The sequence below is a fragment of the Oncorhynchus clarkii genome, chromosome 27 (assembly GCF_045791955.1).
Source record: "Oncorhynchus clarkii lewisi isolate Uvic-CL-2024 chromosome 27, UVic_Ocla_1.0, whole genome shotgun sequence".
Lineage (NCBI taxonomy): Eukaryota > Metazoa > Chordata > Actinopteri > Salmoniformes > Salmonidae > Oncorhynchus > Oncorhynchus clarkii.
The window spans coordinates 15,112,380-15,134,702 of record NC_092173.1 but is presented as its reverse complement, the minus strand read 5'-3'; the positions used below and the strand labels follow the sequence as shown (position 1 = coordinate 15,134,702).

The 22,323-nt window shown below is 47.2% G+C and overlaps 1 protein-coding gene across 1 annotated transcript in view; it reads left to right on the top strand.

Moving 5' to 3' along the window:
- Positions 1–22,059, top strand: part of LOC139386382 (intraflagellar transport protein 80 homolog) — a 70,966-nt gene extending 48,907 nt beyond the window's left edge. Inside the window, exons 9-19 of the mRNA XM_071131931.1 lie at positions 11,241–11,420; positions 13,226–13,419; positions 14,200–14,363; positions 14,645–14,709; positions 16,021–16,156; positions 16,351–16,498; positions 16,701–16,872; positions 20,988–21,077; positions 21,198–21,370; positions 21,459–21,582; positions 21,750–22,059. Coding sequence (XP_070988032.1) covers positions 11,241–11,420; positions 13,226–13,419; positions 14,200–14,363; positions 14,645–14,709; positions 16,021–16,156; positions 16,351–16,498; positions 16,701–16,872; positions 20,988–21,077; positions 21,198–21,370; positions 21,459–21,582; positions 21,750–21,860 — 1,557 coding nt within the window. The 3' untranslated portion in view covers positions 21,861–22,059. The remainder of the gene's footprint in view (positions 1–11,240; positions 11,421–13,225; positions 13,420–14,199; positions 14,364–14,644; positions 14,710–16,020; positions 16,157–16,350; positions 16,499–16,700; positions 16,873–20,987; positions 21,078–21,197; positions 21,371–21,458; positions 21,583–21,749) is intronic.
- The last annotated feature ends 264 nt before the right edge of the window (positions 22,060–22,323 follow it).

Here is a 22,323-nt window from a genome sequence, read left to right as displayed (position 1 = left end):
TCCACGTACGCACGTTTGTGCTTGTGTGTGCACGTCTGTGTCTGTCCATGTGTATGTTGATGTGGGGGGAGTGTGTAGGGATTTACACCCCATACCTGCCCTGCCAGGTCGTCTCTCAGGAACACTGAGGCTAACTGAAGCCAGCTGGGCTCGTCAAGCAGCCAGCTAGCCAGTAGCCACACTGATTTATCATGTTAGCCAAGCTATAGGCTAGCCACAATGGGTAGCTAATAGCTATAGGTTAGCCAAATGCTAGCCACGTTGATTTATAGAATTAGCCACTCTGGCAATGTTAGACCCAAGCTAATGATAGTCTAGTGTTGGCTTAACTTAGACTTTATTATCTTCAGAGAAAGACAGCGGGTTTAAACTATGATTTAAATAAAAACCACACGTGCACTTGCTCTCTCCCTCTTTCTCACTCTGTCTCCCTCCTTTATGCTCTCTCTCTCTTCAGAGGGCGGGAGGGCTTCAGAGGGGGAGGGCTTGGGAGATGGGGGACATGCCACCCTGCCGAAAGCGTGTTGTGAGGAGAAGCAGACCTGTCTGCAGCAGTCAGTGCAGACATATTTAATGTGCCTGATGTAATGGGGCTGAATCAGCAGATAGCTCCGCTGGGAGCCATTAGACCAAACGTGTCATTAACCCCTTTCAGGCCCCAGCCCAGTCCCCTCTGCAGTCCCAGCCCCAAGTACTGCTCCAGGTGGAGAGGACACAGGGTAGGGGTGAATGGAGGACCGATCTGTGTCTCTCACTTTCGATTTTTCTCTTTGTCTCTTCCTTTCTAGGCATCCCCCTTTCCTCCAACCCGCCAAAAAACTGAGGGAGAGGGTGAGGGAAGGAAAGAGAGAGAGAGAAGTTTGCCTCTCTGGCTGCTGCTGTAGTGAGGATGGGGGTTTGAGGAGTTACCGCCTCCTTGCCTTTCAGATCAGTTTGAAGTATTTTTTTCCCTGCAGCTCGCTGTAGCCCGTTACAGCAGTTGGGAGAAGCAGCAGGCTCACAACACCTGCCAATCTTAATGCCAAACGTATGTGCAGTGAAACGGAGAGGGAGGGAGAGACGGGAGGGGGGGGGGGGGGGGGGGGGCGGGGAGGGAGGGAGGGAGCAAATGTTCCCTAAAGAGGGTGGCAGTGTTGTCTGACAGGTCTGTTGGCTGTGTGTGTAAGAGAGAGAGAGGGCTTGTGTTTTAGTGAGTGACTGAGTTTATCTTCTTGTGTGTATGTATGTATCTATGTATGTATGTACAGTGCCTTGCGAAAGTATTCGGCCCCCTTGAACTTTGCGACCTTTTGCCACATTTCAGGCTTCAAACATAAAGATATAAAACTGTATTTTTTTGTGAAGAATCAACAACAAGTGGGACACAATCATGAAGTGGAACGACATTTATTGGATATTTCAAACTTTTTTAACAAATCAAAAACTGAAAAATTGTGCGTGCAAAATTATTCAGCCCCTTTACTTTCAGTGCAGCAAACTCTCTCCAGAAGTTCAGTGAGGATCTCTGAATGATCCAATGTTGACCTAAATGACTAATGATGATAAATACAATCCACCTGTGTGTAATCAAGTCTCCGTATAAATGCACCTGCACTGTGATAGTCTCAGAGGTCCGTTAAAAGCGCAGAGAGCATCATGAAGAAAAAGGAACACACCAGGCAGGTCCGAGATACTGTTGTGAAGAAGTTTATAGCCGGATTTGGATACAAAATGATTTCCCAAGCTTTAAACATCCCAAGGAGCACTGTGCAAGCGATAATATTGAAATGGAAGGAGTATCAGACCACTGCAAATCTACCAAGACCTGGCCGTCCCTCTAAACTTTCAGCTCATACAAGGAGAAGACTGATCAGAGATGCAGCCAAGAGGCCCATGATCACTCTGGATGAACTGCAGAGATCTACAGCTGAGGTGGGAGACTCTGTCCATAGGACAACAATCAGTCGTATATTGCACAAATCTGGCCTTTATGGAAGAGTGGCAAGAAGAAAGCCATTTCTTAAAGATATCCATAAAAAGTGTCGTTTAAAGTTTGCCACAAGCCACCTGGGAGACACACCAAACACGTGGAAGAAGGTGCTCTGGTCAGATGAAACCAAAATTGAACTTTTTGGCAACAATGCAAAACGTTATGTTTGGCGTAAAAGCAACACAGCTGAACACACCATCCCCACTGTCAAACATGGTGGTGGCAGCATCATGGTTTGGGCCTGCTTTTCTTCAGCAGGGACAGGGAAGATGGTTAAAATTGATGGGAAGATGGATGGAGCCAAATACAGGAACATTCTGGAAGAAAACCTGATGGAGTCTGCAAAAGACCTGAGACTGGGACGGAGATTTGTCTTCCAACAAGACAATGATCCAAAACATAAAGCAAAATCTACAATGGAATGGTTCAAAAATAAACATATCCAGGTGTTAGAATGGCCAAGTCAAAGTCCAGACCTGAATCCAATCGAGAATCTGTGGAAAGAACTGAAAACTGCTGTTCACAAATGCTCTCCATCCAACCTCACTGAGCTCGAGCTGTTTTGCAAGGAGAAATGGGAAAAAATGTCAGTCTCTCGATGTGCAAAACTGATAGAGACATACCCCAAGGGACTTACAACTGTAATCGCAGCAAAAGGTGGCGCTACAAAGTATTAACTTAAGGGGGCTGAATAATTTTGCACGCCCAATTTTTCAGTTTTTGATTTGTTAAAAAAGTTTGAAATATCCAATAAATGTCGTTCCACTTCATGATTGTGTCCCACTTGTTGTTGATTCTTCACAAAAAAATACAGTTTTATATCTTTGTTTGAAGCCTGAAATGTGGCAAAAGGTCGCAAAGTTCAAGGGGGCCGAATACTTTCGCAAGGCACTGTATGCCTGCGTGTGTAGGTTGTTGCGTATAGTTTGTTACTTTCACAAATTGTACTTGGCAGTAACACCATCCCACAGTCTTTTCTCCTCAGTACAGTGCAGCTAACCCATGACCATAAGAGGCTGAAGAGTGTGTGGGGGTGTGATTTATTTTAACACACACATGTTAAATCTCTAGACAGGTGTGTATCCCTTACTGATCAAGAATGATCAAGTGTATCAGATTGGGTCGCCGTGTGTGTGTGCGTGTGTGTGTGTGTGTGTGTGTGTGTGTGTGTGTGTGTGTGTGTGTGTGTGTGTGTGTGTGTGTGTGTGTGTGTGTGTGTGTGGTCAGTAGGAGGCTCTGTCTATATCTCAGGTCCACATGTGTATACATAGCAGTGTGTGTGGGGTGTATAGTGTTATTCAGCAGTGTGTGTGGGGTGTATAGTGCTATGGAGCAGTGCTATACACCATACTGCTTGAATGAATGTTTACCGCCTGCTTCTGCCTACCACCGCTTAGTCAGATACTTAGATGCTTGTATGCTCAGTCAGATTATATGTAACGCAGGACACGCTAGATAATATCTAGTAATATCATCAACCATGTGTAGTTAACTAGTGACTATGATTGATTGTTTTTTATAAGATAAGTTTAATGCTAGCTAGCAACTTACCTTGGCTTACTGCATTCGCGTAACATGCAGTCTCCTTGTGGAGTGCAACGAGAGAGAGGCAGGTCGTTATTGCGTTGGACTAGTTAACTGTAAGGTTGCAAGATTGGATCCCCCAAGCTGACAAGGTGAAAATCTGTCGTTCTGCCCCTGAACGAGGCAGTTAACCCACCGTTCCTAGGCTGTCATTGAAACTAAGAATGTGTTCTTAACTGACTTGCCTAGTTAAATAAAGGTATACATTTTTTTTTTTTTTATATTTAAAATAAAATAAAAATCTGCAAATCGGTGCCCAAAAATACCGATTTCCGATTGTTATGAAAACTTGAAATCGGCCCTAATTAATCGGCCATTCCGATTAATCGGACCTCTAGTGTGTATGGTGTATAGTGCTATGGAGCAGTGTGTGTGTATAGTGCTATGGAGCAGTGTGTGTGTAGGGTGTATAGTGCTATGGAGCAGTGTGTGTGTAGGGTGTATAGTGCTATGGAGCAGTGTGTGTGTAGGGTGTATAGTGCTATGCAGCAGTGTGTGTGTATAGTGCTATGGAGCAGTGTGTGTGTAGGGTGTATAGTGCTATGGAGCAGTGTGTGTGTGTAGGGTGTATAGTGCTATGGAGCAGTGTGTGTGTATGTATGGTGTATAGTGTTATGGAGCAGTGTGTGTGTATGGTGTATAGTGCTATGGAGCAGTGTGTGTGTGTGTGTGTGTATGATGTATAGTGTTATGGAGCAGTGTGTGTATAGTGCTATGCAGCAGTGTGTGTGTATGGTGTATAGTGCTATGGAGCAGTGTGTGTGTAGGGTGTATAGTGCTATGGAGCAGTGTGTGTAGTGCTATGGAGCAGTGTGTGTGTATAGTGCTATGCAGCAGTGTGTGTGTTGGGTGTATAGTGCTATGGAGCACTGTGTGTATGGTGTATAGTGCTATGGAGCAGTGTGTGTATGGTGTATAGTGCTATGGAGCAGTGTGTGTGTATAGTGCTATGGAGCAGTGTGTGTGTATGGTGCTATGCAGCAGTGTGTGTGTATGGTGCTATGCAGCACTGTGTGTGTATGTATGGTGTATAGTGTTATGGAGCAGTGTGTGTGGGTGTATAGTGTTATGGAGCAGTGTGTGTGTATGGTGTATAGTGCTATGGAGCAGTGTGTGTGTATGGTGTATAGTGCTATGGAGCAGTGTGTGTGTGTATGGTGTATAGTGTTATGGAGCAGTGTGTGTGTATGGTGTATAGTGCTATGGAGCAGTGTGTGTGTGTATGGTGTATAGTGTTATGGAGCAGTGTGTGTGTATGGTGTATAGTGCTATGGAGCAGTGTGTGTGTATGGTGTATAGTGCTATGGAGCAGTGTGTGTGTAGGGTGTATAGTGCTATGGAGCAGTGTGTGTGTAGGGTGTATAGTGCTATGGAGCAGTGTGTGTATGTATGGTGTATAGTGCTATGGAGCAGTGTGTGTATAGTGCTATGGAGCAGTGTGTGTGTATGGTGTATAGTGTTATGGAGCAGTGTGTGTGTATGGTGTATAGTGCTATGGAGCAGTGTGTGTGTGTATGGTGTATAGTGTTATGGAGCAGTGTGTGTGTATGGTGTATAGTGCTATGGAGCAGTGTGTGTGTATGGTGTATAGTGCTATGGAGCAGTGTGTGTGTAGGGTGTATAGTGCTATGGAGCAGTGTGTGTGTAGGGTGTATAGTGCTATGGAGCAGTGTGTGTGTGTGTGTGTGTGTGTGGTGTATAGTGCTATGGAGCAGTGTGTGTATAGTGCTATGGAGCAGTGTGTGTGTAGGGTGTATAGTGCTATGGAGCAGTGTGTATGTATGGTGTATAGTGCTATGGAGCAGTGTGTGTGTATGGTGTATAGTGCTATGGAGCAGTGTGTATGTATGGTGTATAGTGCTATGCAGCAGTGTGTGTGTGTGTGTGTGTGTGTGGTGTATAGTGCTATGGAGCAGTGTGTGTGTATAGTGCTATGGAGCAGTGTGTGTAGGGTGTATAGTGCTATGGAGCAGTGTGTGTGTATAGTGCTATGGAGTAGTGTGTGTGTGTATGGTGTATAGTGCTATGGAGCAGTGTGTGTGTATGGTGTATAGTGCTATGCAGCAGTGTGTGTATGTATGGTGTATAGTGCTATGGAACAGTGTGTATGTATGGTGTATAGTGCTATGGAACAGTGTGTATGTATGGTGTATAGTGCTATGGAACAGTGTGTATAGTGCTATGGAGCAGTGTGTGTGTATAGTGCTATGGAGCAGTGTGTGTGTAGGGTGTATAGTGCTATGGAGCAGTGTGTGTGTATGGTGTATAGTGCTATGGAGCAGTGTGTATGTATGGTGTATAGTGCTATGGAACAGTGTGTATGTATGGTGTATAGTGCTATGGAACAGTGTGTATGTATGGTGTATAGTGCTATGGAACAGTGTGTATAGTGCTATGGAGCAGTGTGTATGTATGGTGTATAGTGCTATGGAACAGTGTGTATAGTGCTATGGAGCAGTGTGTATGTATGGTGTATAGTGCTATGGAGCAGTGTGTGTGTAGGGTGTATAGTGCTATGCAGCAGTGTGTGTGTATAGTGCTATGGAGCAGTGTGTGTAGGGTGTATAGTGCTATGGAGCAGTGTGTGTGTGTGTGTGTGTGGTGTATAGTGCTATGGGGCAGTGTGTGTGTATAGTGCTATGGAGCAGTGTGTGTGTAGGGTGTATAGTGCTATGGAGCAGTGTGTGTGTAGGGTGTATAGTGCTATGGAGCAGTGTGTGTGTATAGTGCTATGGAGCAGTGTGTGTATGGTGTATAGTGCTATGGAGCAGTGTGTGTGTAGGGTGTATAGTGCTATGGAGCAGTGTGTGTGTATGGTGTATAGTGCTATGGAGCAGTGTGTGTGTGGTGTATAGTGCTATGGAGCAGTGTGTGTGTATGGTGTATAGTGCTATGGAGCAGTGTGTGTGTAGGGTGTATAGTGCTATGGAGCAGTGTGTGTGTATGGTGTATAGTGCTATGGAGCAGTGTGTGTGTAGGGTGTATAGTGCTATGGAGCAGTGTGTGTGTAGGGTGTATAGTGCTATGGAGCAGTGTGTGTATAGTGCTATGGAGCAGTGTGTGTGTAGGGTGTATAGTGCTATGGAGCAGTGTGTGTGTAGGGTGTATAGTGCTATGGAGCAGTGTGTATGGTGTATAGTGCAATGGAGCAGTGTGTGTGTATGGAGCAGTGTGTGTGTGTGTATAGTGTTATGCTGCTGTGTGCTGCCTGTGTGTAAGAGCCAGGGGTCTCTACCTCTCTCTTTCCCCCCAGACCTCAGCAGCTTCACGTCATGTCTGTCACCTTTCCTCTGGCCACAAAGCTGCCCATTATAGACAGGGCTCAGTGACCAGAGCAGACCCTTACCAGCACCCCTCCGCCTTTCTCCTTCTCAGAGCTCTACCCTTCTCTTGCTGGCCCCCCCCCCCATGTTTCCAGTGTGATTGTGAATATGTCCTAGCTGGTCCAGTGTTCTCCAGGAGAGAGCAGAGTGGTTGGAGCAGGGCCAGGATCATCCCTTTTGGCTCCAATAAAACTAGTCAGCAAATCTGCTGCTGACTGATCCGCCTCCATCGCTCCTCTCATCCCCTTTCAGCCCTTATATCCCTCCTCTCATCCTTCTCTCCCTTTCCCTCGCTCCTCTCTTCCCTCTCTCACCCCTTTCACTCATCTCCCTATGGCTGAAGCTCTCTGGTTGTCTATGGCTGAAGCTCTCTGGTTGTCTATGGCTGAAGCTCTCTGGTTGTCTATGGCTGAAGCTCTCTGGTTGTCTATGGCTGAAGCTCTATGGTCGTCTATGGCTGAAGCTCTATGGTCGTCTATGGCCGAAGCTCTCTTTGGTCGTCTATGGCAGAAGCTCTCTTTGGCCGTCTATGGCTGAAGCTCTCTTTGGTCGTCTATGGCTGAAGCTCTCTTTGGTCGTCTATGGCTGAAGCTTTCTTTGGTCGTCTATGGCTGAAGCTCTCTTTGGTCGTCTATGGCTGAAGCTCTCTTTCGTCGTCTATGACTGACGTGCTTGATGGTTTTCTATGGCTCCCTTTGGTTGTCAATGGCTGATGCACTCGATGGTTGAATATGGATGAGGCTCCCTATGGTTGTCTATGGCTGCAGGTCTCTATGGCTGTCTATGGCTGCAGGTCTCTATGGTTGTCTATGGCTGCAGGTCTCTATGGCTGTCTATGGCTGTCTATGGCTGAGGCCTTCCTGACACTGAACTCTGGTTGAGAGCAGAGAGTCCTGGAGTGGAGCTCTGTGGCCCAGAGGTGAACCAGCACTGCTCCAGGTCTGGACAGGTCCTGATTTACTCCTGTAGTCTGGAGACAGTATGTCGACAGAGCTGTGCTGTGGAGTGGACACCTGGATCTTAAAGAGGGACATAATTGGACTCTGTGCTTTTGGGAAACGCTTGCTACAGTACTACCTAATGCTGACACCTTTTGGGAGAGGGAGTTACGAAAGAGAGAGAGAGATAGTGGGGTTAATTCTGGGGAAAGATAAAGGTAGAGAGGAGAGTGAAAGGGAGGTTTTTCATGGTGTGGGGGAGGCAGGTAGGAAGAGGTAGAGTAGCCTCTTCTCTCAGGACAGCTACAGGACTCCCCCCAGTGTCCCATACTTACTCATTGCCTGACACTGAGAGCCCAGGGATTTTCACCTTTTAGGCACACACATAGCTGCACTCAGAAACTCACACTCTGCATTTACACACCCCACCACATGTTTTATTCACATTTAAATCTACACCCGTGTTCTCTCTTTCTCACACACAAACATACACAAACGTACGCTTGCTGCAGCAGGAGTCAAATGGCCCAATGTGTTAAAAGCATTAGGTAAGCACAAATCCAAAAGTGCTTCTCGGGCCGATATCAAGTGTCCTGCTTCATTACAGTGTGGTGTATACATTTATCTGCATCTCTGTCCCCCTCTCCTCCACCTCCTCTCCACCTCCTCTCCTCCACCTCCTTTCCCCCTCCTCCACCTCCTCTCACCTCCTCTCCTCCACCTCCTCTCACCTCCCCTCCTCCACCTCCTCTCACCTCCCCCCTCCTCCACCTCCTCTCACCCCTCCTCCACCTCCTCTCCTCCACCTCCTCTCCCCCCTCTCACCTCCTCTCCTCCACCTCCTCTCACCTCCCCTCCTCCACCTCCTCTCACCTCCCCTCCTTCACCTCCTCCCCCCTCCTCCACCTCCTCTCACCCCTCCTCCACCTCCTCTCCCCCCTCCTCCACCTCCTCTCACCTCCCCTCCTCCACCTCCTCTCCCCCCTCCTCCACCTCCTCTCACCTCCCCTCCTCCACCTCCTCTCACCCCTCCTCCACCTCCTCTCCTCCACCTCCTCTCCCCCCTCCACCTCCCCCCTTCCACCTCCTCTCACCTCCTCTCCTCCACCTCCTCTCCCCCCTCCTCCACCTCCTCTCCCCCTCCTCCACCTCCTCTCACCTCCCCTCCTCCACCTCCTCTCACCCCTCCTCTCCCCCCTCCTCCACCTCCTCTCCACCTCCTCTCCCCCCTCCTCCACCTCCTCTCACCCCTCCTCTCCCTCCACCTCCACCTCCTCTCCCCCAGGGAGCTCTAAAAGGGAGCGGGATGTTTACTGAAGAGTAGATGGGGTATTATTATTTTAAGCGTGTAGGCTTTCGTTGGCGAAGGAGCCTGTCCAATCATAGTGCTGATGTTTGGATGAAAGGTATATAAAAGTACACTTCAAAGCCCTGCAGCGGCCTTAATACGGCCGGACGCTGTTTATCTTTGTGGCACACACGCATATGCACACACACACACCCCAAAAAATAAGGAAAGTCATTTCTATCGCAGGATTTAAGAGGAAGGAGAGCGAGCGCGGTAGAGGTAAAAGTGCCACCTTTGATATGAGTTTAACAAGAAATCTCTTGTCCAGATTGGTAAAGAGGGGCTTTTTTTTTTTCTTTGGCTATTTTGGGTCCTGATACAGTATTACAGGGGAGGAAGCTGACCAAGGAATTCTTCTGTGTTGACCGTTGAGAGAGAGAGAGAGAGATCAAACAGGGTGGGCTGAGACCGTATACAAAGCAACACCTCAGCACGTGAAGCCAACACAGACCTTTTCTGTGCAGCACAGCACTTGGCGTACCGTCCAGTCTCTAACAGGCAGTGCTAGGATAATGTTAGCGTTAGTAGTTTCTCACACTGTAAGCAGCCTCAGCCTTGTCAGCCACCTGCACACAGGAAAGAGCTGAGGCATAGAGGTCAGGGGTCACATACTAGACCAGAGGAGAAGGGTGAGATAGAAAATAGGGATGGCTGTTAAAGCTGGTGAGCCTTGCCAGCCACCTGCACACTGGAACAGGCTGAGGCAGAGGGGTCAGGGGTTAAAGGTCATCAAGGGAAGGTCATCACTGTCTTTGGCTGCCCATGGAGGAATCTCTAATGTAGACTGTGGACAACGAGAGGAGAGTGGGAAGGGGTGAAAGGAGGTGGGGAGGAGTAAAAGAGAGAGTTAGATAGGGGTACAGAGACAGGGTAGTGAGGGGTAAAGAGAGAGAGGGTGGAGAAAGTAGGGTAAAGAGCGAAGGTCGAGACTGAGTGGGGAAGCAGGAGAGTTCCCTTTCACACTCGAGTCCTGGTTCTTGTGTAGCAAACTGTTTAAGTGTGGCATTGCTAATCTGGCCTCTCCATTAGTCAAGCCCCAAATCATCCATCCACACGGAGATCTCTCTCACACACATATACCCCAACAGGTTGAGAAAACAACTGTAAGCCCAAACTATCTCAACTCAATCATAAGCCCTCTGACAGGCTGGATTTCTAAACCAGAAGCCCAATAACAGAATAGGCTTTGTGTGATACTCTGCAGAATGCTAAGAAAGAGGAGAGAGAGCAGTGAGAGAAGAAAAGAGAGCAAAGGGATATCTTGGAGAGAGAGAGCGGGGGGAGAACATTGGAAAAGCCACGGAGGAGTATTTTTCTAGTGGCCTTTGTGAGTAACGTCCTGTGTTGTCGCGGTGGTGTGTTCCAAACGGCAGGCTGGGGAGTTGGTAGGAGCTGCAGCTTCTTCTCAGCTGTCTCGATGGGTGTCATTGACTACCACCGACACACCAGAAAAAAAACACTACACCCCCAAGACACACACACACACACACAGCAACCCCCCACCACCTCCCTCCCCTAAAACAGAAAAGGAAAATGGAACTTTAAAAGTGAAGGAAAAGTTTTGGGTAATCACTCTTCGGCTCTTGGTTGTGTGCTCATGCGACCCCCCCCATAACTCTGGCTGGTTGTAATAGATGAGGATAGCAGAGTGCATGTTTACGAGCGCGAGTGCTGGACTTGGCAGGCCTGAGTGCTCCTTCAGTGTCTCACAGTTCATCACAGCTCAGTGACTGGGCCCTGACTCAACCCGTGTCTCTTACACACAGTTTACATGGGGAGGAGGCTGTCATGCACCCAACCAAACCCCCCACTACCCCATACTGCACCTATCCCTGTTCAGCCCCAGCCCTCTCTATCCCTAACCTCCCTGGTTTACTGTACCCCTACCTCGTATACCCCTTTGTGGCTGCACAGTATCTGTCTTATTCTTTGAAATTGCGCATTAAGTACAGTCCTACCATATTTTTTTTGTTGCCATTTACTCAACAATCTGTCTCTCTCTCTCTCTGTCTTTCTCTCGCTTTCTCTCTCTCTCTTTGTCACTGTCTTGCGCTCTCTCTCTTTGTCTCTCTCTCTAGTGGTCGTATGCGTTGGAGAAGCCTAACACTGGCAGTGTGTTCAGCCTGGCCTGGTCGGCAGACGGGACACAGCTCGCGGGGGCTTGTGGGAACGGACACGTCATCTTCGCCCACGTGGTGGAGCAGCGCTGGGAGTGGAGGAGCTTCGAGATCACCCTCACCAAGAGGAGGACCATGCAGGTAGAACACACAGATCACCCTCACCAAGAGGAGGACCATGCAGGTAGAACACACAGATCACCCTCACCAAGAGGAGGACCATGCAGGTAGAACGCACAGATCACCCTCACCAAGAGGAGGACCATGCAGGTAGAACGCACAGATCACCCTCACCAAGAGGAGGACCATGCAGGTAGAACGCACAGATCACCCTCACCAAGAGGAGGACCATGCAGGTAGAACGCACAGATCACCCTCACCAAGAGGAGGACCATGCAGGTAGAACGCACAGATCACCCTCACCAAGAGGAGGACCATGCAGGTAGAACGCACAGATCACCCTCACCAAGAGGAGGACCATGCAGGTAGAACGCACAGATCACCCTCACCAAGAGGAGGACCATGCAGGTAGAACGCACAGATCACCCTCACCAAGAGGAGGACCATGCAGGTAGAACACACAGATCACCCTCACCAAGAGGAGGACCATGCAGGTAGAACACACAGATCACCCTCACCAAGAGGAGGACCATGCAGGTAGAACACACAGATCACCCTCACCAAGAGGAGGACCATGCAGGTGTTTCAGGTTCCTTTTGCCATATGCTTAGTTAGCCCTCCAGAAAAAGTATTCATATTTTCTTCTCTTAAGAAGCCAAACAGTCCCCGAGCCTAAATGAATTAATGAGACAGCTAACTGAGGGTGAATGGGCTGGTGTGAGAGGCAGACGCTAGTGAGGCTATTTTAAAGGGCCAGACTATTCCCCAGGCCTGGGTACTTGTGTCTATACATTATGATATAAGCCTCCCAGTGTGGACCAGTGACAATGGCCAGCCTGTATAGCAGCCTCCATCACGGAGTGTGTTTAAACTTCAGAAACCACCAGGTTGCGTTTACACGCGGTCGACACACCCCCGCGCACACACACACAGAAACGGACACACACACATACGTGGCTAAACGCATACGTGCACACTCTCCATAGACAACCCTCACTGAGCACTGTTTGCATTAACCAAACAAACCTGTGTCTTCAGCCATTTATTTTCAGCCTTACAGGGTTTTTTCTCTCCCTCTCTTTTTTAAAAGTGCACATCTGCCAATGGTTTGTGAATCAGGCGGCTAAATTTACCACCTCGCGGTTAAACATTTTTATTCCTGGTTGTTTGGTGAGTAAATTTGGGTTGTTAGTGGGGGTTAAAGAAGGATGATGTTTAAACCCTTAAATAAATACGCACCACGCCTTTTACCTGCTGGTAGAAAAACATATTCAATTCATTCATTCATTCACTCATTCATTCAATCATTCATTCATTCACTCACAGGGAAATGTGGAAGACATTTTGTTTATCCTAACAGGTGAAAAAAGTAGAAAGGCACATATGTTTACACACCAGGCATTTCTGTCCCCTCCTGTCCTATGCTTAGACATGGGCCGATTCCTTGTATATATCAACAGTAAATACTCTCTTGAGTTTACGTGAGTGCATCCATGCCTACTATACATCGATGAGTGTCTCAGAAAACATGTCCTGTGTGTGTATGCTATAGTCTGTTTGTTACAATTTGTTTGTTAGTATTTCAAATGATTTGTTACTCAATGTCTGTATCTGTTTATGCATGTCAAGATCTGAGCTACATCTGCATGTTTGTGTCTATGTCTGTGTCTGTGTTCCTAAACAGTCCCTCTCTCTCTCTCTCTCTCTCTCTCTCTCTCTCTCTCTCTCTCTCTCTCTCTCTCTCTCTCTCTCTCTCTCTCTCTCTCTCTCTCTCTCTTTCTTTCTTTCTTTCTTTCTTTCTTTCTTTCTTTCTTTTCATCACCCAGGTGAGGAACGTGGTGAATGATGCGGGGGATGTCCTGGAGTTCAGGGACCGGGTCATCAAAGCCTCTCTGGCCCACGGTCACCTAGTGGTCACCACCTCTCTCCAGTGCTATGTCTACAGTGCTACGAACTGGAACACCCCTCTCATATTTGACCTGAAGGAGGGGACTGTCAGCCTCATTGTACAGGCTGAGAAGTAAGTCTCTCTTTATCCTTCTGTCTCGCACTCGTTATGTCACTCCTCCCTCTCTTAGTTTTTCCCGTCTCATCTATCTCTGTTGCGCGTATCTCTCTGTTGCGCGTATCTCTCTGTTGCGCGTATCTCTCTGTTGCGCGTATCTCTGTACCCCGTCCTTTTCATTCCCTCCCCCTCTTTCTCCTGCCAAACACGTGTGTGTGTGTGTGTGTCTGTGTGTGTGTCTGTGTGTGTTTGTGTGTGTGTGTCTGTGTGTGTCAGTGTGTGTGCGTTTGCGAGAACTGTGTGAGTGTGTCCAATTGCCAGAGCAAGTCTGACTGAGGAAGTCTGACTGCAGTGGGAGACAGAGAGAGGGACTTCTAATCATTCTCTCTAATGAGTTGTTCCACCTCACAAAGCAAAATAAAGAGGATTTCAACTCCCACCATCTCAGATTGTTCTGAAATTGTTTCTGTTAGAAACAGATAAGATGCAACATGATTTTGTTGAAATATAATTTGATCTCTGAGAAATTAAGATAATTTATTGCACCCAAATTGGCCATTTTCATTTATAGGATTCGTATAATATTAAATGAATATAGTACCTAACTTCCGATTTGGACCAAACCTTTTTTTTTAAACAATGAGTAAGACATGAGGAGTACAAAGACATGGTCAAAATACACACATGGACCACCCACACCACACACCCTACTCCAATCCCTGCTTTCTATCACTCCCCCTCGTCTTTATCTCTCCATCTCTCCCCTTCTCCTCTTTATTTTGGCTCCTTCCTCAGACACTTCCTGTTGGTGGATGGAACGGGGGTGTATGTGTTCTCCTACGAGGGCCGTCTCATCTCCACGCCCAGATTCCCCGGCATGAGAACAGACATCCTCAACGCCCAGTCCGTTTCCCTTAGCAACGACACCATCGCTATCCGGGACAAGAGCGATGAGAAGGGTGAGTGGAACGCCAGTCGAGCTGTCCCTACACTACCACAATACAATACCAAACTTCATTGTCCACACAGCGGGGAGAGATTTGCGCTTGGCCTCTTCCCTCAAATGACATTTACAGCCGTTAAACACATTGAAACATCAGGAGCACTTTATCAACAAGAGGATTACACTTCACCAGGAGATAAAACGCTGGAGAAATAACTCTAGCAGGACTGGAACAATGACCGTTTGTAATCAGACTCTCTCTCTCCTTCCTCCCCTGCCTCTTTTCTTTTCCTTCAGTCATCTTTCTGTTTGATGCCCTGACGGGGAAAGCCCTGGGTGACGGGAAGCCCTTGACTCACAAGGTGGGTGATTCACCAACTAACACACACCAACAGTCAGTCACAGCACACACTACACTCTCCTGTTAGTGTGCACACACCGACCTGAGACGTGTCTACGTCTTAATCCCTACTGATACATTGAGCAACCTGTTAGGATTGGGGGAGGGTAAGCTGATCCTGGATCTGTGCCTCAGGGTAGCTGTGGGACAGTGTGAGAGTAAGTGTGGTGGGTTCCAGCGACACCAACAGGCCAGGGTGAAAAGGTCAGGGAGCCAAGGGGAGAAGGCAGAGAGAAGAATTAATGGTGTTGAGGAAAAAACAAGAAACTTGATAGTTAAGAGGGACACGTACAGATTGTGAGGAAACTGGAGTGAGTGCATGTGTGTGAGAAAGAGATGGAGGAAGAAGAGAAAGGGGGAGGGTTATGGAGTGAGAATAGGATTGAAAGTGATAAAGAGAGAGGGAGTGAATTAGAGAGGGAGAAAAGGAGGAGAAGTAGCCAGGATCAGTAGTTACTGTTTGTCAGCATGGCTGTCTCTGCCAGCACTCCACAGCTCCAAGACAGAGGAGCACTGCACTGAAGCCAGCTGGCTCTGACACACACACACACACACACACACACACACACACACACACACACACACATATATACAGTCACACACACACACACACACACACACACACACACACACACACACACACACACACACACACACACACACACACACACACACACACACACACACACTCCTGTTGGGGAGTATGGGCCAGGAGCTGTGGGGTCAGACTGCTGGCACCCCCCCACTTGCCTCCCCCATTTCTCCCTCCTGGCTCCTCTCTCCCTCTTACCTCTTTCCTCCACATCTTCCCTCTGAGTCGAGTCTCTTCCCTCTGATCTGGGCTCAATTGTTCCCTCCTAGTCCTCCTGTGTACTCAGGGCTGTACTGGGGACTAGAGAGTGTGGAGTAGGAGAGGAGGGGGCCTGTGATTTGGGTGATCATGTGTTGAGAAGAGATGTGTATCAAAAGACACTATTGTAAGTGTATGTGTTATGGGGACTGGTGGGGTTTGACACTGGTGGTTCAGTAAGCCCTGTTAATGTGAACCAGGTCTCTCCCACACAACGTTCTGCCTCCCATTTCACTGTGTGTGTGTGTGTGTGTGTGTGTGTGTGTGTGTGTGTGTGTGTGTGTGTGTGTGTGTGTGTGTGTGTGTGTGTGTGTGTGTGTGTGTGTGTGTGTGTGTGTGTGTGTGTGTGTGTGTGTGACTGTATGTGTGACTGTATGTGTGACTGTATGTATGTGTGACTGTATGTATGTGTGTGTGTTCCAGATGGAGGTGGTGGAGATAGCTCTGGACCAGTGTGGCCCGTCCAGCGATAGGAAGATTGCGGTCATAGACAAGAACCGTGACCTGTATCTGACCGCTGTCCATCGCCTCTACAGAGAACACAACATCTGCAAGATGGGTAGGGGAGGGGGGGAATAGATTTCAAGCTGCTTTGTGTTGTTAAGCACCTAAAGCCTACCAGATAGATAACGTCATCCTTCTTACCATAACCCACATGCACTATGGTCTACACACCATGTGTTAGAGGTTATAGTTAGTTATTCTGAGTGTTGTCAATAAGACGATGTTGTCTATCTCTATTCTGTCCTATAGGCACTATGGTCCACACTATGGCCTGGAACGACTCTGCTAACATCCTGTGTGGTATTCAGGACACACAGTTCACCGTGTGGCACTATCCCAGTGCTGTCTTCACTGACAAGGACCTGCTGCCTAAAACACTCTACATGAAGGACGCCAGGTAACGTGCACGCAAACACACACACACAAAACACTTCCCCATTATCGGCAATAAAAGGTCATGGATCGTCTTCATGTCAGATGTGTTCATGTTGTGTAAAAGCCGTTGATGAATCACTGAAGAGATTCCTGAGTGGCTGCCCTTAGGCTCAGTGGCTGTCTGTACATAATGTATTTATATGTCTATCTGTCCCCCTCCACAGTGAGTTCAGCCGTGCGCCCCACATCCTGAACTACGTGGGGACCCAGGTGACGGTGCGTTGCTGTGACGGCTCGTTGGTGTACAGCAGCGTGTCTCCCTACCCTGCCCTGCTGCACGAGTACAGCGCCTCCTCTCGCTGGGAGGACGCACTGCGCCTCTGCCGCTTTGCCAAGGTAACACACACCTGACAGGAGTGGCAACTGATAGGGGACATTCCCTGGTGACTCCCTGGTCCTGTGTAGCACAGAGCACACATCATATTCAACTCCAAATTTTGTACAAAACACATCTTAAAAAAACTCTTGACATTATGCTGAAAATGGAATAATGGTCTGGAATATGCCAGTGTCAAGCAATGTGTAACACCAGGCCTGCTGTCTCCCTGGCCCTGCTCCTACCCTACCCAGGAGAGGGGGCTGATCTGTGCCCTGAGCCCTTCTCTTAAAGCCAGTTATTTAGAATAAATGGTGTAATTAGCGGCCTGTAATTGCTAGCACATTGTGGGCTGAAGCAGAGCAGTGCAGGGCAAGAGGGACCAGAGAACCAGAGCCCGGGTCCCAGGGGAAACACTCAACCCCGAGAGGGGCCACAGGTCTGGGTCCTGGGGGGGTTGGTGATAGGGGGGTTAGGGGCCTGAGGGAATATTGAATGGGATTCCTCCAGGGTTCTAGTGTTCTGATAGACCTTATGGCTTCCCCCCATTATAGCGTGGGAACAACAGTCAGCGTGGGGACTCACTGCCACTCTTTGACATTGGGATGTGTGTGTGTTTGTCTCAATGTCTTGTCTCAGTGTCGGTGTGTCAAATTTCTGTACTCATGTCTGTCTGATTGTTTCATGTCTTTGTCCGTGATGTTCCTCTGTTGGTGTCTCGCACCCCCTCACTGAGTCTCTGTGTACTAGACCTCTGAGGAAGAGGTGAGTCTCTCTCTCGTTCATTTACATCTTTCCACGTCTCCCTTTTACCCCTGTTCTCGTCTTTGTCAATCTCCTCTTGTCTTCTTCCTCTTCCTCCTATCCCTTACTTTAGTTCTGGTTTCTCTCCTCATCTGCCACCGTATACAGTATGGACCATATACACACATGAAGATATTGACTGGATACTTCAAGAGAACGTAGTCCTTCAGTGTGTGTTTGTTGGTTGGGGTTGATGTCTGTGTGCGTGCCATGAATGAGTGTGTGTGCCCACTGCCCATGTGTGTTTACTTTCTGGTTGGTGTGTGTTTGTCTGTAAGATGGTGTATGTAAATGACGTGTCCTGCAGCCCTGGGCCTTGGCATGGTGAAGGGTCCATGACGGAGCCACTGGAGTGGAGCTTTTAACGAGACACGGCCAGCAGCTTTTAATTAGTTTCTAATTAGCTTGGGTGACACCATTTACCGTATTTAACCTCCCCAACACACACACACACACACACACACACACACACACACACGCAGCCAATCCCTGAACCCCAACCCCAGTGAGAGCCTTCACAGTGTGCGCTGCATGGGTTATGATGCAATAACCACAACCCTGGAGAAGGATGGCTAGAGGGGACAGGGGAGGGGAGAGGGGGGGTGAAGTGGGTAAATGCAATACTTTTAGAAAGTATTCATACCCCATAACTTATTCCACATTTTGTTGTTACATCCTGTATTAAACATGTATGTAATTGTTTTGTTTTTCTCACCAATCTACACACAATATCCCAGAATGGCAAAGTGTTTTTTTGTTGTGTGCAAATGTATTGAAAATGAAAAGCATAAATATCTAATTTACATAAGTATTCACACCACTGAGCCAGTACATGTTACAATCAACTTTGTCTTTCTGGGTAAGAAAAGTATTTCTGGGTAAGAAAAGTCTTTCTGGGTAAGTCTCTTAGAGCTTTGCACTTCTGGATTGTACAATATTAAAAAAATAATAATAATAATTCTTCAAATTCTGTCAAGTTGGTTGTTGATCGTTGCTGGTCACCCATTTTCAAGTCTTGCCTTAGCTTTTCATGCTGATTTAAGACAACTGTAACTAAGCCACTCAGGAACATTGTTTTGTCTTGGTAAGCAACTCCAGTGTAGATGTGGCCTTGTGTTGAGGTTATTGTCCTGCTGAAAGGTGAATTAGTCTCCCAGTATCTGATGGAAAGCAGACTGAACCAGGTTTTCCTCTAGGATTTTGCCTGTGATTAGCTCTATTATGTTTCCTTTTATCCTAAAAAAAACCTCTAGTCCTTGCCGTAACCCATAACATCACTATGCTTAAAAATGTGAAGAGTGGTACTCAGTGATGAGTTGTATTGAATTTGCTCCAAATAACGCTTTGTATTCAGAACTTAAAGTTCATTTCTTTGTCACATTTTTTGCAGTTTTAATTTATTACCTTGTTGCAAACAGGATGCATGTTTTGAAATATTGTTATTCTGTACAGGCTTCCTTATTTCCACTCTGTCAATTAGGTTAGTATTTTGGAGTAACTACAATGTTGTTGATCCATCCTCAGTTTTCTTCTATCACAGCTATTAAACTCTGTAACTGTTTTAAAGTCACCATTGGCCTCATGGTGAAATCCCTGAGGGGTTTTCCTTCCTCTCTGGCAACTGAGTTAGGAAGGACACCTGTACCTTTGCAGTGACTGGGTGTATTGACACAACATCCAAAGTGTAATGAATAACTTCACCATGATCAAAGGGATATTTAATGTCTGCTTTTTGTTTATTTTTACCCATCTACCAATATGTGCCCTTTGCGAGGCATTGGAAAATGTCCTTGGTCTTTGTGGTTGAATCTCTGTTTGAAATTCACTGCTTGACTGCGGGACTTTACAATTATCTGTATGTGTGAGGTACAGAGATGAGGTAGTCATTCAGAAATCATGTTAAACACTATTATTGCACACAGAGTCCATGAAACTTATTATGTGACTTGTTAAGCAAATTTTTACTCCTGAACTTATTTAGGGTTGCCATAACAAAGGGTTGAATTCTTATTGAGTCAGGACATTTCAACTTTACATTTTTTATACATTTGTAAAAATGTCTAATAACATAATTCCACTTTGACATTATGGGATATTGTGTGTAGGCCAGGGAATCCAAATGTAATCCATTTTAAACACAACAAAATGTGGAAAAAGTCAAGGGGTGTGAAAACTTCCTGAAGGCACTGTATGGAAGAAGGAGCGTCACCCCTTTTAATAGCCACCCCTCCTCCTTTCTCCCCCCATTTCTGGTAAGGGTTTGGTCTTTCGTGGCCGTGTGGTTTTTCCCGGAGTGGGAGGAGTTTTGTGGGGAAATCCTGTTAGCCAGGTATGGAGGATTAGCCCGTTGTGGATACTTTCATGGCACTGAATTGTTGTTAACAGACACGCGTATACACACACACTTGCGTAAAGATTGACACAAGCATGCACACATGCTTAAACACACACACAGATACACACATGCTGATAGGCCTGTACACAAACAACCATGCTGTACACAGTCACACAAACATGGGCAGCCCAGCAGTGTGACTAAATCCCAAGGCAGGCTCTAACAGTGAGCCAACACCACAATGGACCACATCGCTCCTCTGATTGGAGGAAACTGTCCCATCTCTCTCTGACCAGCATTTAGTGGCTTTAGCAAAGGATGATTTTGTTGTTGTTGTCTTCACGGTTTTATGACCAATGTTTGTCTTAATGAAGGATTCAGATGAGATGACAGGATGCATGAGGATGTTGTTCTGGGCTTTGCTTTCAGCGATACTGTTGAGTGTGACTGTAAGAGTGAATGGGAGTAACATTATGTCTGTGTGCGTCTAAGTACATCTGCGTGTCCTGAATGAGTATGATATCAGAATCACACACTGAAGTCAGATTACAGGGTGTGTGTGAGTGTGTTCTGTCACACTAACGAGGCCTGTGTTGTGAGGATGAGCAGACTGGTAATGGGAAGTGTGTCCCTGTAGTGACGCCAGTGCAATGTCCCTCCTGTCTCTCTAATAACACACAGCCCTCTTCTCTCTCAGTGCCCTGTCCCTTTAATGACCTAGGGGAGCAGGGCTAGACTAGCCCCGCTATGCAGGGCCTGTGGTCAGGGCTGGGCCACACGCTACGCCCCGGCGCCACCACCAGACTGTCAGGCTGAACAGCAGTTCCACCCCACCACCCCATATACCCTTGCTCTATGGCACTTTTTAAAATATATTTAACCCTTATTTTACCAGGCTAGTGTGTGTGTGTGTGCTCGTGTTTATTTATGCTAAGACGATGTGTGTATGGCAAATGTAATTTCCTATTTTCTTAATGTCTGTCTTCGTTCCTATAGGACCAGTCACTGTGGGCATGTCTCGCTGGCATGGCAATGGCCAATAGGGAGTTGACGACAGCAGAGGTGGCCTACGCTGCCATTGGAGAGGTAATCCATCAATCACTCAAATCTCACTCTCTTTCCTTTTCTCCTCCACATGTATACAGGAATGGAAGTAAATGTAATTCTGTTTTTCCATATTTCTCTCCCCTCTGTCGCTCTCTCCAGGTGGATAAGGTGCAGTATATTAACTCTATAAAGGATCTGCCATCTAAGGAATCTTCAGTGGCCCACATGTTACTGTTCAGTGGTCATGTCCAGGAGGCTGAGGCCACTCTGCTACAGGCTGGCCTGGTCTACCAAACCATACAGGTCCACATCAACCTCTACAACTGGGACAGGTCTGTTTGTCTCTGAATGTCTGTCTGTCTGACTTGTCTTTCTGCCCGTCTGTCTATGTATACTTACATATGTGTCATCTGCCCTCAGGGCGTTGGAGCTGGCAGTAAAACATAAGACCCATGTGGACACAGTGCTGGCCTACAGACTCAAGTTCCTGCAGGACTTTAGCAAGAAAGAGACCAACAAGAGGTTCATGCAGTACGCTGACGGGGTAGGATATGCCATTGCTTTTGATATAGTGACCACTGAGCAGCAGTAGTTGTAAAGACTTCTTCTCTTCGAACCCAGACAGTATTTTGTTACAAGATGCAATGTGCCCTTTCTGTCATACTATGCCTCATTAGACTGACCCACTTCTCTATTCTCTCTCTCCATCAGGTGGAGGTGGACTGGGAGAAGATCCAGGCAAAGGTAGAGATGGAGCTGGTTAAGGAGAGAGAGAAGGCTGCCACCACCTCTGTCAGGAGCAGCCTGGCCTCCCGACGCTGAGCCTCAACCCTACACCTCTGACTTCATCCAGGGACCAATTGTACATAATATTTTCAAATGGTCATTTATCAAACATGGTTAGTGTTATTTTTGTGTTTGTGTATTTTTATATTGATATTTCTTTTCTTCAATGAACTTACTAGTTATTCTCTGAGAATGTACATATGTGGATGTTTAATAAATACATATTTATCAGATCGGTCAACTCTCCTGACATATTTCTATCTCCTCAACTGCTATTTCAATTCAATGCAGTCAGCCCCAGGCCAGTCCATTTTAACTAGTAATCATAGATGTTTAGTGTGTGTTTGTGTTAAGTATTACAGCTTTAACGAATATTCTCTGGCGGTGTGAAACTGCTTGTCAAGCAGCATCCTCCCCTGACAGAGGTCCAGCCCATCATTATGCCATTAGACCCTATCTATCTCCACTCCCAGCACGCACTCTACCCCAGCACGCACTC